A 13,226-nucleotide genomic window follows, 5' to 3' on the forward strand; every position below is an offset into this window, starting at 1 on the left:
CTTATTTTGATGTAATTTCTTTACAGTAGAGTATCAGGTTGTTTATATATACAAACAAGTAAAGAAAGCCTTGTTGAGAAGACAAACAAACTGAATGTTTGAAATAAAGTGATGTTAAACTTCATTAATTGGTGCAGAGGCTAAACTCTACTGACCCATCAACTAACGTTTATTCATTCAAATGTCACAGATGTCTCAACATGAATTACTTACTTTATCTTTTGTCAAACTAAATTTCATTGTGGTGTTTTTTTTAACCTGTTTGCATATTTATTTCATAACAGAAAATGCTGGACAGAATGTGTTCAATAAAGTAATGTTTACTGATTGTGATGATTTATTTTGTCAGTAACATGGGGCATTAAGGATAGACTACAGGTCATTAATTCAGTATTTCTTCTTCAGTTTCAACAATTCAGAACACTGGGTGTGTATTTTATATGATGATGCCTGTGCTTAAATTAGACTAGATTAGGTATACTTTATACTTAAATGTGACTACTTTTAGGCCAGTAAACAAAAATAAAGGGTTTAGTATATACTTATTTTAACCCAAATCACAATCTTTTCCTGAACCTTTGTAGTTTTATTGTTACAACTTAACAAAGATATTTGAATATACTTATTTCAACCCAAACCAAGTAGTTGTGTTGCCTAAACGCTTGTGCAGATGCACTGATCGCTCTTGATGCTGTACATCCATATGAGAACTGTTGAAAAATAACTTTTTGGAAGATATCATACAAACCGTTTTATGCGACTATGTTGAAAAATAGCCATGTTTTCAACATAGTCGCATTCAAGTTCAAGTTCAAATATCAGAGCATATCAATATTATGCTCTGATTTAAGAAAAATGTTATCAAATTGAACAAAATGTGATTTGATTTATTTTGTTTGTTTTCTAAACAATGTTTCTTTCAAAGAAGCCAGTTTGTATACATGTCATTCTTGTTATGCTACTAACAACTATTTGTAATACCCTGAATGTATACTTACCCTGTCTGGGAACGTGTGTATTTTGTTTTCTGTAAATATAAGGACGGGCGACATTTGGTGCTACATTCAAAACTCAATCTCCCATGAATCCGAAAGTGCGTGACGACAGAACCCTGCGCCTAAGGCGTGCGAAATAGCGCGACAGATGTTTGAAACAGACCAACACAGCACCGTCGTGTCCGAGTCGCCTGAGTAAGTTAGTTGGTGGCGCAAGTTGTGCATTTATGACGCATAATAGGTCACTTCGTAATAGTTTAGCCTGCACGAGGTGCATGTTCGTTGTTACAGCTTTTGCGTGCCGTCGTCCCTGCTAAAGTGCACGCGCTCAGCGTGCTAGCTCACAGAGGACACACTCATGGCTTACACGCAGATATTGAAAGCCCTGCTGCACCGGAATCTACAACACACTGCGACGAAATGTAAACTCACGCACGTCAGCTTGCTCATCCTCACGCACAGGACCGCGTCCACAGTCTCGCGACTGACCTTTCGCAGAAGAGTCGAGGCTCCTTCGTCCGTCCTGCCAGCGCTGAGCGGCTTCATTCAAGCGCAGCCGCGGAGGTGCGTTCATAGCAGCCCCGAAGAGAGGGACAGGTCGGTCTCCAGGTACCAGAGTGGGAGCCCAAAGCCTTCAGCTGCACAAAAAGGTATTTCAATGTTATGGACTGATGGATTATATTATTGTCGTTGATAGATCAGACTCTTATCGATTTAGTCCATAAATAGCATCTGAATCGAGGCAAGTCGCCCTCACAAGTGACTAATGAAATGTGTGAAAATGTGCTTCTCTGGTCCAGGACCCAATTTATTTGTGGAATAAAGCAAGCACCTGTTTGCATTTGTGAAACTATAACCATCAAATGTATTCTACTTTTTAAAAGTACCAAACTGTTAATTACAATTGACACTAAACTGTTGTTTAATAACCCTGACCCTCAACATCCTCCAGTGAAAGAAGCTGGCAGAGACTTCACCTACTTGATAGTTGTACTCATTGGGCTTGGGGTGACAGGTGACTACAACCTCAAGATTTCAAGCAGAATAATCATCTCATTTTAAGTAAAATAATGCAAAATGGCTAATGTGTGGTGTTCTGTGCACATGTTTCAGGTGGGCTGTTATATGTGGTGTTCCAAGAGCTGTTTTCCTCCTCAAGTCCAAATAAAATCTATGGGAAAGCCTTCAACAAAGTCAGGTTAAACCCAGAGGTGAGAACGAGATCACAGGTTGCTGAGGCCAAACAGTCTTTTCCTAACGGTTCAATAATATAATGAAAACATCTCCTCCAAAAGTACACAAGCGTGCAACTCTGTACACTTTTCAGCATTGCTCTGAATTTGTTGGATTGTGCGTTGTATTGTATGATACCTATTCTACATTCAATTCAATGCACAATTTGAAGGCATCTCCTGTTGAAAAGTGAAGTACAAAACAAAAACATTTCTGTTTATTGAAAATGTAGGTGATCGGTGCATTTGGGGAGCCAATCAAGTGCTTTGGGGAGACTTCCCGCCGAGGAAGGAGGCAGCAAGTCAGGTGGGAATTGTGCTCTATGTATAAGCTGTTTATTAGTATAAGTTAGTAGTGATGAGGTATCCTGTTTGTTTATCGTGTGTGTGTGTGTGTGTGTCTACATGTGTGTCTACATAAGTCATCTGGAATACCTGAAGGACGGACTGAAGCTTATGAGACTTAAGTTTTACATTGAAGGCTCGGAGCCAGGCCTTAAAGGAACCGTACACTCTGAGTCCAAAGAGGTTGGTTTTTGCAGTTTATTTAAATGGATGGGATATACCAAAGCAGTACCGTTCATGTTTAGCTATACCAATATTTAAAAATTGTAATTCCACATGTGACAGCAGAGACTAAATGTACAGAGTTCACAATTGGACTGTTATGTTTTTTTTGTTGCTTATATTCTGTTTTCACTTTTTTTTTTTTATTATTTCACAGAATGCCGAAACTGGAAAATATGAGTTTCGTTACATATTTGTGGAAGTAGATACCTACCCAAGACGAAACATCATTGTGGAAGATAACCGATGAGCCAGATAAATAAGTGTCTCTTCACTAGAAAAGCATTATGAAAATGTGAAGAATGTTTTTGTGTTATTGGAGGAATAACTGAAGATTTACTGTAAATGTAACTTTAATTTACTATTAAAAACTTGTGTTAAACATCAACAATGTTGGCTGACTTATTATTATTATATACTATATATTATACATGTGCTACAAATCATGTTTTGACTAACAGACTACAAGATCACCTTACTTTTGTAATCAACTGCAATCAAAGATGCTTTTAAATTGTAATAAAAATGTTGTGTTATATGCATAAATATGTTTATTTTTTTTCACTACGATCAATATTTTAGGTTTATTCCAGTACTATGTGAGATCTCTTATTTAAAATATATTGTATTCTGCTTATAAATAACCTCAGTCATGTACACACCCTGTATAGTCTGATGGGTTTGCTTTTCTTTTCAATGTACATTTGTTTACTAGATAATTATGTATTTGGTAGTCCTTTTGAAATGCGTTACAAAACAATGACCACTAGATGGAGGCAAAGAGCCGCGATATAAGAACAACCTAATATGACCTTTTATATTTACATTTGACATCCATTTAAATGCGTGTTTTAAATAGTTTTTCCCTACATGTTTGAAGGTGTCACAGGGAAACGCAACATCTTATTTTAGACAATGAACACTGAACGTATTGTTGATGCATAGATATCTGTGTTTAATATATAGACATGTTTAATGAAAATATATTAATTGGTTGATCATATTTTCATCCTTTTTGTCAGACGAAAATATGCTACCTTTCTTGAACCTCGGAAATATTGAGATTTATGATGGACGTTAATGAAACCCCTCAGCTATAGTATGAGAATTATCCCTTTGTTTTATCTATTTTTGTGAAAGCGCTCCTGCTTAGATCATAGATTGTATATAAGAAGATTAAGACGTAATCTTCGAGAAGGCATAACTTTTTATTCCTATTTTTAGTCCTTTATGAATTTACCGTTTTAACTTTTCTTCTAGGGGCCAGACTTTTTATTAAAATAACTCCAACAACTATGAACATATCTGAGATGCGCTTGGTCATTTCCCTCTTTCTGTGAAAGCACAAATAAGATCTGTGCTGCTAATATAATGGTCACAAAAAAAAAAATAGAGATACATTTTCTTAAAGCAACAACAGCACTTGAACGCTAAAACAAACACTTCAATTGTGGGAGCCCTGAAGGCAACACTCCTATGAGCACCGCCCACTATTAAACCAAGGGACAGGGGTGTGCTAACGTATGTCAGTTAACGTTTGCGCGAAAACGCTGTACGACTAGTTAATTTTATTTATTTATTTGAGTAGCTAGCCGATAACCTAGCTAGTAACGTAGTGTGTGGTCCCAAGGAGATGTGTTCATAAAGCAGGTCCATTGTAGTTGTGTCCGCAGTAACGCTAACATAAGATAGCGAAACACGTTCGCCCCTGTTGTTGTGGCCTGCTATCCTACACGATAGCCTGACTTCAGCTAACTAACAGTTAAACTAGTGGTAGCCTCGGTTTGATCCTGGAGCTCTGCTCGCGTCACATCTCTGAAGCGACGAGGGGAAGTAACGACACTTTCGAGATAATTCACAAGGCCGAGTCTTCGCTAAACGGTAAGTTAAAAAAATCCTGTTCCCGTGTTTGCGTTCAGCTAAGTTGGGTAAGGTTAGCTTAAGTTAACGGCGTAACAGTCGAGCTGCACGAACCGGCTGTTTTACAGAAAGTGCTTTGACATTTCAACTCAACCTCACTCAAAGATGTTCTGAGCTTCTGGTTCTCTTAAAAGCGAGCCGGTGTAGACTATGCATCGATTGATTATTGATAGCCAGGTAGCTAATAGAATAGGGAAGACTTACTAAGAATGCTTATTGTTTTCTGGGCAAGTTGTGGTATTGTCCAGGGATCAGCAAGTGGTTCCCCAGCTATGAGAGCCTCTCCTCACTGACTGACATCTCACAAAAACAAATGGAGCTGTACTGGTACATGTGAGTATAACTTGTAGTTATTATTGCATTGCTTTTTCAAGTTAAAGATGGAGTATAAAAACGGATGTGTAAAGTTGCCTATCCCTTACTCATCCACCCCTCCCTCTCTTTCTTTTCAGAGTTGTAATTCTATTCATCATTATCAAGATATTTTTCTATGTGTGCTGGTACCGATCAAGACAAAGGCAACTGGCAGCATACTTGAGTAACCCACGCAATGCTCAGATAGTCATTGTAGGAGGAAGAGCCTACCTTCATCAGATGTGTGAGAGACAGAGTGTAAGTGCAGACCCACACACACATACACACGCGTCCTACATTTGAAACTATAATCTAGGTGTCAGCGGCTGAATTGGTTTTGCACCACCAGATTTAGCCTTTTTACTATGGTTTAGCCTAATTCTAAAGTGTTTGTATTAACAATAATCTCTATGTGGGCTGAGAGACTTGAGCATGACCCTGCTTGATTTCATGTTTGCAATGAAGAACTTTTCAGTTGCTGTAACTTCAAATATTGCTGTTCAACTGAACTTCAATAAATAACTGTTCAAAGTGAATTTAACGGTTAACTACACATTCAGTTTGATCTCTTTCGTGGCCTGTTAGCCAGCAATGAGGTTCTACTGTCAGTCCACCGCAGTTAACAAATATGTTCCATGTCTTAAAATACGCAATACACCTTGAAGTCTTGAGACTATTTTGCCACGGTGAGGGGAGGGCTGAGAGAATTCTGCCAAACCCAACTTTCAAATCCAAGCAGAAAAAGCTAATTTTGCACAGAAAAAAAATAGCTTATTTTAGTTTTTTTACAGACAGTATGAATGTTATCAGGAAAATCTTGTTAACATCGTTCACCATTTAATACTCGTTGTTGGCCCTGTGGCAGATACATTGGAAGTTTGCGCATCACAAAGCGAAGTCCGGCCCTATTCTCAGAACTGTGGCTGTTTTCAAACTGGAGTTTGCTGTAGTAAGAGAAAGTCAAATAAGGTCACAGTTGTGTTACATTTTTGCAGAGAAGTTGTTTGCTCTCTTGAAAGGGCATGTGCTTTTCAGTCGGTTACTTTCCCAGGACGGGCCACATTTCACTTTGTGACATATTGAGAGAATGTGTGGATGAGTATTAATAGGCGCAAGCTTCTGGTTTACATGTACTTGTTTGCTTACATTTTTCTGTTACCTTTTTGTTTGACCTTGTTGATAACAGAGGTCTGGCTGAGCAGGTCACAGCCTTGACAGTAAGTGTAGCTGGACTCTTTTTTTTGGGGGGGGGGGGGGGCTTTTAAACATTTAAACCATGCATGTAAGATTTTTTTTCTTTGCAAATATCATCAGTAAAGACACAGACAGCGAGGCAGGAGTAGACCGATTGACAGACGTCAATGTGTGCCTCTCCCAAGGTCTTGTGATTTCCCACATCAGAAAATATCCAGTTGTCAGTCACTGATGTTCTTTTGTGAAGATATATGGGAGAAGAAGGATAGTGCCCTAGGGTTTAATTGTCTGGAGATTCTTATTAGTGAATGTGATCCGTTTGAGCTGCTCTTGAAATAATCTTCTTGTCGCTGGCACGACCTTAATAACTATCTTTTGTGTTTTGTTTTGTAACTTCTTATATTTTGCTGACGCGATCCCCTTTTATACATATTTTTTAATTCTGCTACAAAATGCAGGCTTATTTTTATATTTTTGTTATTGTTCCCTTCAAGTGCTCGTTGAATGTAGTTTTATTTGTGTTGACGTTTTCAGTGATGTGTCTAGAATAGTAATGCCTTTTTCTCAACATCAATTTCTATCGAGTCTTTTCTGTGGGCGATTGCACAAGTTTAGACAGCCATCATGATTGTCTCCCCCCGTGACCTTTCTGCTTTACTGCCTCTCTATAACACCTGGAAGCGATCTCTGTAATTCAGGTCCTTCCCAAATATATGCTCTGTGAATCATATAAAAACAGTTTCTCTAACTCTTCCCCACTTTTCCCAGTGCTTAGTGGTCATTGCAAAATATGTTGCAAGAATGGAAAAAGTAATCGGCACATATCTTTTAGGAAATTATGGATTTAACTGAAGTCTCCATAAATGGTAATGTTACTCATTTCTTGTTAAGCTTGACACTGCCCCATATTTATTATTGCAGTAGTTCCATCTAAGAGGCACTAACTGTGATATTTTTAGAGTGGTTTGAAATATTTGTGTAACAGGAAATGCCCCACTTGTAAAAAATAAATAAATAAAGCAGTTGAAACTCAGATGCCTGGGTTTCCCCATATCAGTGAAAATATAGTGTGTCCTATCTGAAATATTTGTCAGGTTTTTAGAGGAAGTTCAATCCCACTAAAGAATCTGTGTCTCTTCAGACATACAGTTGAGGCCATGTTGCTTGCTGAAGGTTCCTCTAAGTGAACTAATTAAAAGACAGTGCCCCCAATTACCAACGGTGTGTATTGAAATGCTTGGTCCACAGAAAACATTTATTTCTTGCCTTCTATTTTTAAATGATCTATTACACGCACATCATTTTTTTAGATTCAACATAACAATGTCGGGTAACATGAACTATACCTAGCTCTATTTACATGTATGGCCTCAACTGTGGGTAAACTGGCTAGTTTCAAGTACCAACCCCTGAAGACCTCTTACCGTTTCTCTTTTTTTTCCTTTCTTTTACCTTCTGACTCTCCTTTTAGACTCTTGTTTCACAACTCTTCTGCTTGCTTCTATGTCCTCTTCTGCATCATTTCTTCCTCTACCTGTTGTTTTCTCAGCTGACTCTGGTGTATAATTTTCCCTGTTTGGATTTTAATGGAATGTGCAGCAGAGAGGCCCCACGGTCATCCATAACCTGGCACCCTGAAAGTTTTCTGGAGAGACCCCAATATGACTGGTGGAAGTCCTGGGTTTAAATTAATCAAAAATGGTGTGTGTGTGGGGGGTCTTGGTGTAGTATCACTCATTAAGCTTCTTGGGCAGTCTTATTCACAGCTACCTAAAAAGACATAGTGAACCTAGAAGAGCGATGGGGGGAAAACGTTTGATACATAAAGGCCCCAGAGATGATTGGAAGATTAATTGTTCATAGATTATTGACCTTCATTTTAGTTCTGTGGCCGTAGTTGTGACTACAATAAGTCTCTTAAACATGGTAGGGCATGTTTTGTGCTGCATCTTTCTTCATCACACCATTACTCCCACGGCAACAGGATGGCAATTTTGAACTAATTAAAACCTTAGTCAAAGGCATCACTCGGTAATTAAAAGAAAATATTGAGTGCTTCCTCACAGCTGATGGAGATAAAATGGCTAACACATTTGTTATAATGTTTAAACCTTAGAGATACTTACTAACTCATCCATTAATAAAATGGACCATGCTGTGGCTACTTGCTGTCATGCAAATACAACCATTTTTGTGATATATATACATATTTTCTCTTTATTTAAATGGACTGAAATCCAAAATCTATCTTTGAAAATTATATTAACAGAGCGAGTGTCGCCGCCGACTGTAATGTAGACAGCCACTGCCTGTTTATGCGATTCACTGGCTGACGCCTCGCTCCTTCATTTTGTGTAAACGACTTTGTGGGGCGGTGACTTGGTTCATCAAGTTTGGGTTGACAACGTTCCATGTTGAGAAAACAAACACATGTACGACACAGCAAAGAGCTGTGATACTGGCCGCCCAGCACACCTACCAGGCCATGTATTCTTCAAGGATATTGTCTGGCTGTGTATTTAGTGATGTTTGTTCTTCTTGGCCTGAAGCTAAGAGATTAAAGGAAGAATATAATCGCAACCACCAGCAATGGCCTCTCTAGAGATGTGTACAGTGAAACCAGCCTAGTTAGTATCCTGCTGCTGTTAGCGCTGTTGACATTTGCATCGTTGGCATTAGCTTTTATGTTTACTGGTGTGTGTGTGTATATATATATATATATATATATATATATATATATATATATATATATATATATATATATATATATATATATATATATATATATATATGCGCTCCTGTATTTTTTGTGAGTCATTAACTCTGTTTTTCCTTCCCTCTGTAGCAAACCTCTGTCTGGCCTAGTTGGTATGGTGTTCAGGAGGACCTGTCTGTAGAAGAGCCCTCCACAAACCTGCCACCAGCTGCATCCTCCTCCCACTTGGACATGCCACCACCATATGAGGCAGTCTCTGGAGGTAGCACACACACACACACACACACGCACACACTCACACACTCACACACTCTCCCTCTGTAATGCAGTACCACGTTTCTGCTGATTGAGTTGAGGCCGGAAGACTGCTTCATTCATATTTTTACCACTTCTACATCCTCAGTCGTAGTTTCCTGTGAGCAACAGTAATGGGGAAAGTCCAACTTGTGTCTTGACTAACTATTCCCTGCAATCGCTGTATCTACATAGTTTCACTTTCTGTGACAGTGAGCCGAGGTCACTGGGAGAAGGTTTCAGTGGCGATCGCTCTGCTCGATGTGTTGCACTTGAAAGGAAAAGATAACTGAGCCGCTGTTACGACATGCTTCAGTTCTACTGGCAGTAGAAAACATATACAATTGACATTAATGTGTCTATTTTGACAAACTGTCACTGTGTAATGCAGCACAAAACAAAATCAGCATCGGTGCATTGATTGCCAGCTGGGACATTTATGTACCTGACTGATTGTAGGGGTCATTGCCAGAAACGACAAATGTCCACCAGGTGAAGTCCAGGTCTGAAGTGCTGTTCCAGAGAGCAAAGGTGTCTCTGCTAAATGAACTCACACAGAGTACTTTGTTTGCTTTGAAAGGGCAAAGTACACTGTTGGATGAGTTCCTTTATTCTGTGTTCCCCTATTTATGTTTCTCAACATGTCATTGTGAGCTTATGGATGAGCACACAAGCGAGCCCGCTTGTCAGTTGTTGAATCGTTGTATCAAGAGTGACTCTCATTAGCAAACGGCATCTAATTTGATCTGAAGGGCTTGTTCCGTCTGGCAGCAGGATGTGGTTATAGGGGGGAGATTGGTGACATTTCAGCACTAATTATATTACATGAACTCATACTAGCCCCCACATATGATAATGTTTCCGATCAAAGATACCAGAGGCTGTCTCAGGGCGTGCTTTAATACAAATATTTGTATAAAAAGTACTAGGTTGGTCTTGCAGCCGGAGAACATTGCTTCTTACACTTCTCTACGCAAATACAAATTATTCTGCGACCATTTGAGATATCGGATATCCAGAAATATGGTATGGCATTGTCTTCAAAGACAAATGCTCATGCAAAACCTTTTAATAGTGTTGTCAGACCTGGTAAGGGACAGGCGTTCGTATTGGAGTGAAAAAGTAGCCAATTTCACAATAAGAGTACGGCAGCGAGGGAAACGGCTGATCGGGGCCGTGTGCAGGCGTTTCTTTTTTGTTTTGTGTTTGCTGCTCTGGGGTCAGTGCTCCTTCCTCACTAAGGTTTCAGAGATTCTGCCATTTTTGTTATTCCCAAAAAAAGGAAGAAAAACCTGTGCCCAGTTGGTCACGTAGAATATCGCACACTTGTGATGCAGCTCAGGGAGACACTGGGAACGTTGTTTGATGCAACGACGCTAGTGTTGACGCACGTCTGTTTTTTCGACCACTGATCAACTGGTTGACCTGTTTTCTGCTTTCCTTTCAGAGGATGACCTGAAGCCCCCTCCTTACAGCGAGTGTGCTCATGGCGATGAGGCCGACGCCTCCCGTCCCTCCTATCAAGCTCCTGTCATTTCTGATGCAGACACCATTAGTGTAAACGAAGCCCCACCCCCCTACACACTGTCCCCCCCCACACAAGTCTGTCAACAAGACGTCCCTGTAAGCCACGGTGAGTCCCAGTCAGAGAGCCGGCCCACCTAATCGATCCCTGATGCCAGTTTGCCTTTTCCATGCACTGCCTTCCTACATTCAACCTCAGTGATCGTCGCCAGCCTAACTCTCCTCACATGAGAGCAGATGTTTATTTGGATGTGTGAATGAAATGTGTGAGTGCGTGCGTGTTTGGTGGTTCATAGATCAAGTTGTTTTTTTCTACTTTGTATTGTGTATAAAAAAGAAAAAAGGATCTGATGAGTTTGGCAATAACAAATGCCATCAGCAAGCCTGTGTGCCTCAGTCAGGAGTACAGAACCTGCCTCCCAGCAGGGATGAAGATGGTACCCGTGACCTCTAAGCTCATAGGGGATCCGTGAGGAACCGATAAGCAGAGAAACGGATACCTTCAAGTGTGTTCTGTTTTATAAAGTTGTTCCCTCCCGTCCAAGGCCACTTCCTTTCACATATCTAACCACTTGACTCATTCTGCAAGCATGAGGGGGAAATGAGTTGTGTTCGGTTCCTGCGCCATCATAGTTGAGACGTGATTTGACCTTTGTGTGTCTCTGTAGACGTTCTGAGCCCGGTAACTTAATAATAGCATTATAGACATTCCAAAATGTAGACCGTCTAATTAGATTTCCGTGCACCTTGCTGCAAAGTCATGCATATTAAGTATATTGTAAGTGTTTCAACTTCAGCAAACTGTTATAACTTTCAATGCTTCATTTATACTGCACGCCTATTATTTCAATACAAAGTTTGTTGACGTAGAACTGTTTCATAATGAATCCACTAATTGTCTTAAATAATGACCTCATTAGCATAACTGGTTATGCTTAATATGTTATGGTGATTATTATGGGACATTTGGCAGTTCAAGTGCCTATTACATCTGACTGGAAGTGAGCGAGGACGAGCGAGTGAAATCGATGACCACTTTAAGGAGGTGGACAAGAGCTTGTTCTCTGTGGCTTCTGTCTGTTGCTGCTTTACATTAGCACCTGGATGCCAGATAATCAAGAATCTGCGCAAACAAAATCACCATGAATGTTGTTATTTCTGTGGTTTTTTGTTTTTTTTTAAAGTTGTGGACTTTGGAAAACATTTCTTCAGAAATCATCAGAGAAAAAATGTGTCGTGCTTTTTTTTTTTTTTCGAAAGCGCATGAAAAAACTTTTTCTGTCGTCCTAAGTCCAGCTGTAAGATAATCAGATCAGTTATGAATCGTAATGTTGAGCTTCAGGCTTGAATTAAGAAGAAAATATCATCAAATGAAAATGGAAAACAATCCTTTGAAAACGAATACACTCAAGGCTATAAACTCAGGCTCAAAACCGCTTTGGAGCCGAAGGCTAAAACCTCTTCAACAAAACTCAGTTATTACTTTTTCTTTTCATAATTGTTGCAAAATATAGACTAACCAAAAACTTTTTTTTTTACTAGCGCAGTCTATTTCTTGTAATCTCCATGTTAATCTACCACAGGCTGGTAGAGGTCAGCCTACTTTGTGTATTTCCTGTGTTTATATTCTCTGGTATGTAGTATTGCTTTGGGAGAAGTTGTTACTGGGCTTTTTGTATGCATTTCAAAAAATCCGTTAACACTATAAGACGATGCATCCAAATGATCGACTTCCTATGTTTGTTTCAGCAACAATGTAATATACACTTTCTGAACATTAGAAAACCTGCAAGAAAGAAGAAAGAAAATCAATATGAACGCTGTATTAATGTATTTGGGGCCTTTGGGATAGTATAAGGGGATTTTCATGTAGGATCAGGAGTTGATATGAAACATGGTTTTAATGATGATCCTTCATATTGTGATGACAAATCGTGGAGCATCGATCACTGATGCCTTCCCTGTGGTTGTATAATCCGTCTGAAACAGTGCATCTGCACAGTACAAATCTGAATGTAGCTTTGACCTTCCAATGCAGCAGCATGATGACCACGATCAACTAGCTGTAATGTATGTCCTGTTTGGTTAATTCATGTTCATTTCTGTGGTGGTTGACCTATCAGATCTCTACACTTAGAAGCTTTGTGTTTTGACCCGGGTTGGTATCTGATTTCTGTATTAAACTGTTGTTCATAATTGTGCTGGTGGTGTTTTCTTGCTTTACCGTCTGTGTGTGTGTGTGTGAGTGTGTAAGAGAGAGAGAAAGAGAAGTCACTTCTAAACAATTTCCAATAAAGACCGACAGGATAGAAGGTCATTTGGTTTCTTTTGATGGGAAATTACCCTTTGGGGTGTTCCACTTTTTAGTAGATTTAACAAAGTTACTTTTCTGTCAGAAGTCTCCAAACCGAGACAACTTTGATGACCTCA

The 13,226-nt window shown here is 39.4% G+C and overlaps 2 protein-coding genes across 2 annotated transcripts; both read left to right on the plus strand.

Moving 5' to 3' along the window:
* The first annotated feature begins 1,120 nt into the window (after positions 1-1,120).
* On the plus strand, positions 1,121-3,185 carry timm21 (translocase of inner mitochondrial membrane 21). The gene is made up of 6 exons (XM_034560205.1): positions 1,121-1,645; positions 1,948-2,010; positions 2,109-2,206; positions 2,461-2,534; positions 2,650-2,755; positions 2,952-3,185. The coding sequence occupies exons 1-6, from the start codon at positions 1,354-1,356 to the stop codon at positions 3,042-3,044; spliced, it is 726 nt and encodes a 241-aa protein (XP_034416096.1). The 5' UTR covers positions 1,121-1,353; the 3' UTR covers positions 3,045-3,185.
* A 1,073-nt stretch (positions 3,186-4,258) lies between these two features.
* si:dkey-118j18.2 lies at positions 4,259-12,992 on the plus strand. Its single transcript, XM_034560201.1, has 5 exons — positions 4,259-4,675; positions 4,947-5,047; positions 5,167-5,326; positions 9,108-9,240; positions 10,720-12,992. Exons 2-5 carry the CDS (start codon positions 5,028-5,030, stop codon positions 10,935-10,937), a joined length of 531 nt encoding a protein of 176 aa, XP_034416092.1. The 5' UTR covers positions 4,259-4,675; positions 4,947-5,027; the 3' UTR covers positions 10,938-12,992.
* Positions 12,993-13,226: the final 234 nt, after the last annotated feature.

Source organism: Cyclopterus lumpus, chromosome 20, assembly GCF_009769545.1.
Source record: "Cyclopterus lumpus isolate fCycLum1 chromosome 20, fCycLum1.pri, whole genome shotgun sequence".
Taxonomy (NCBI): domain Eukaryota; kingdom Metazoa; phylum Chordata; class Actinopteri; order Perciformes; family Cyclopteridae; genus Cyclopterus; species Cyclopterus lumpus.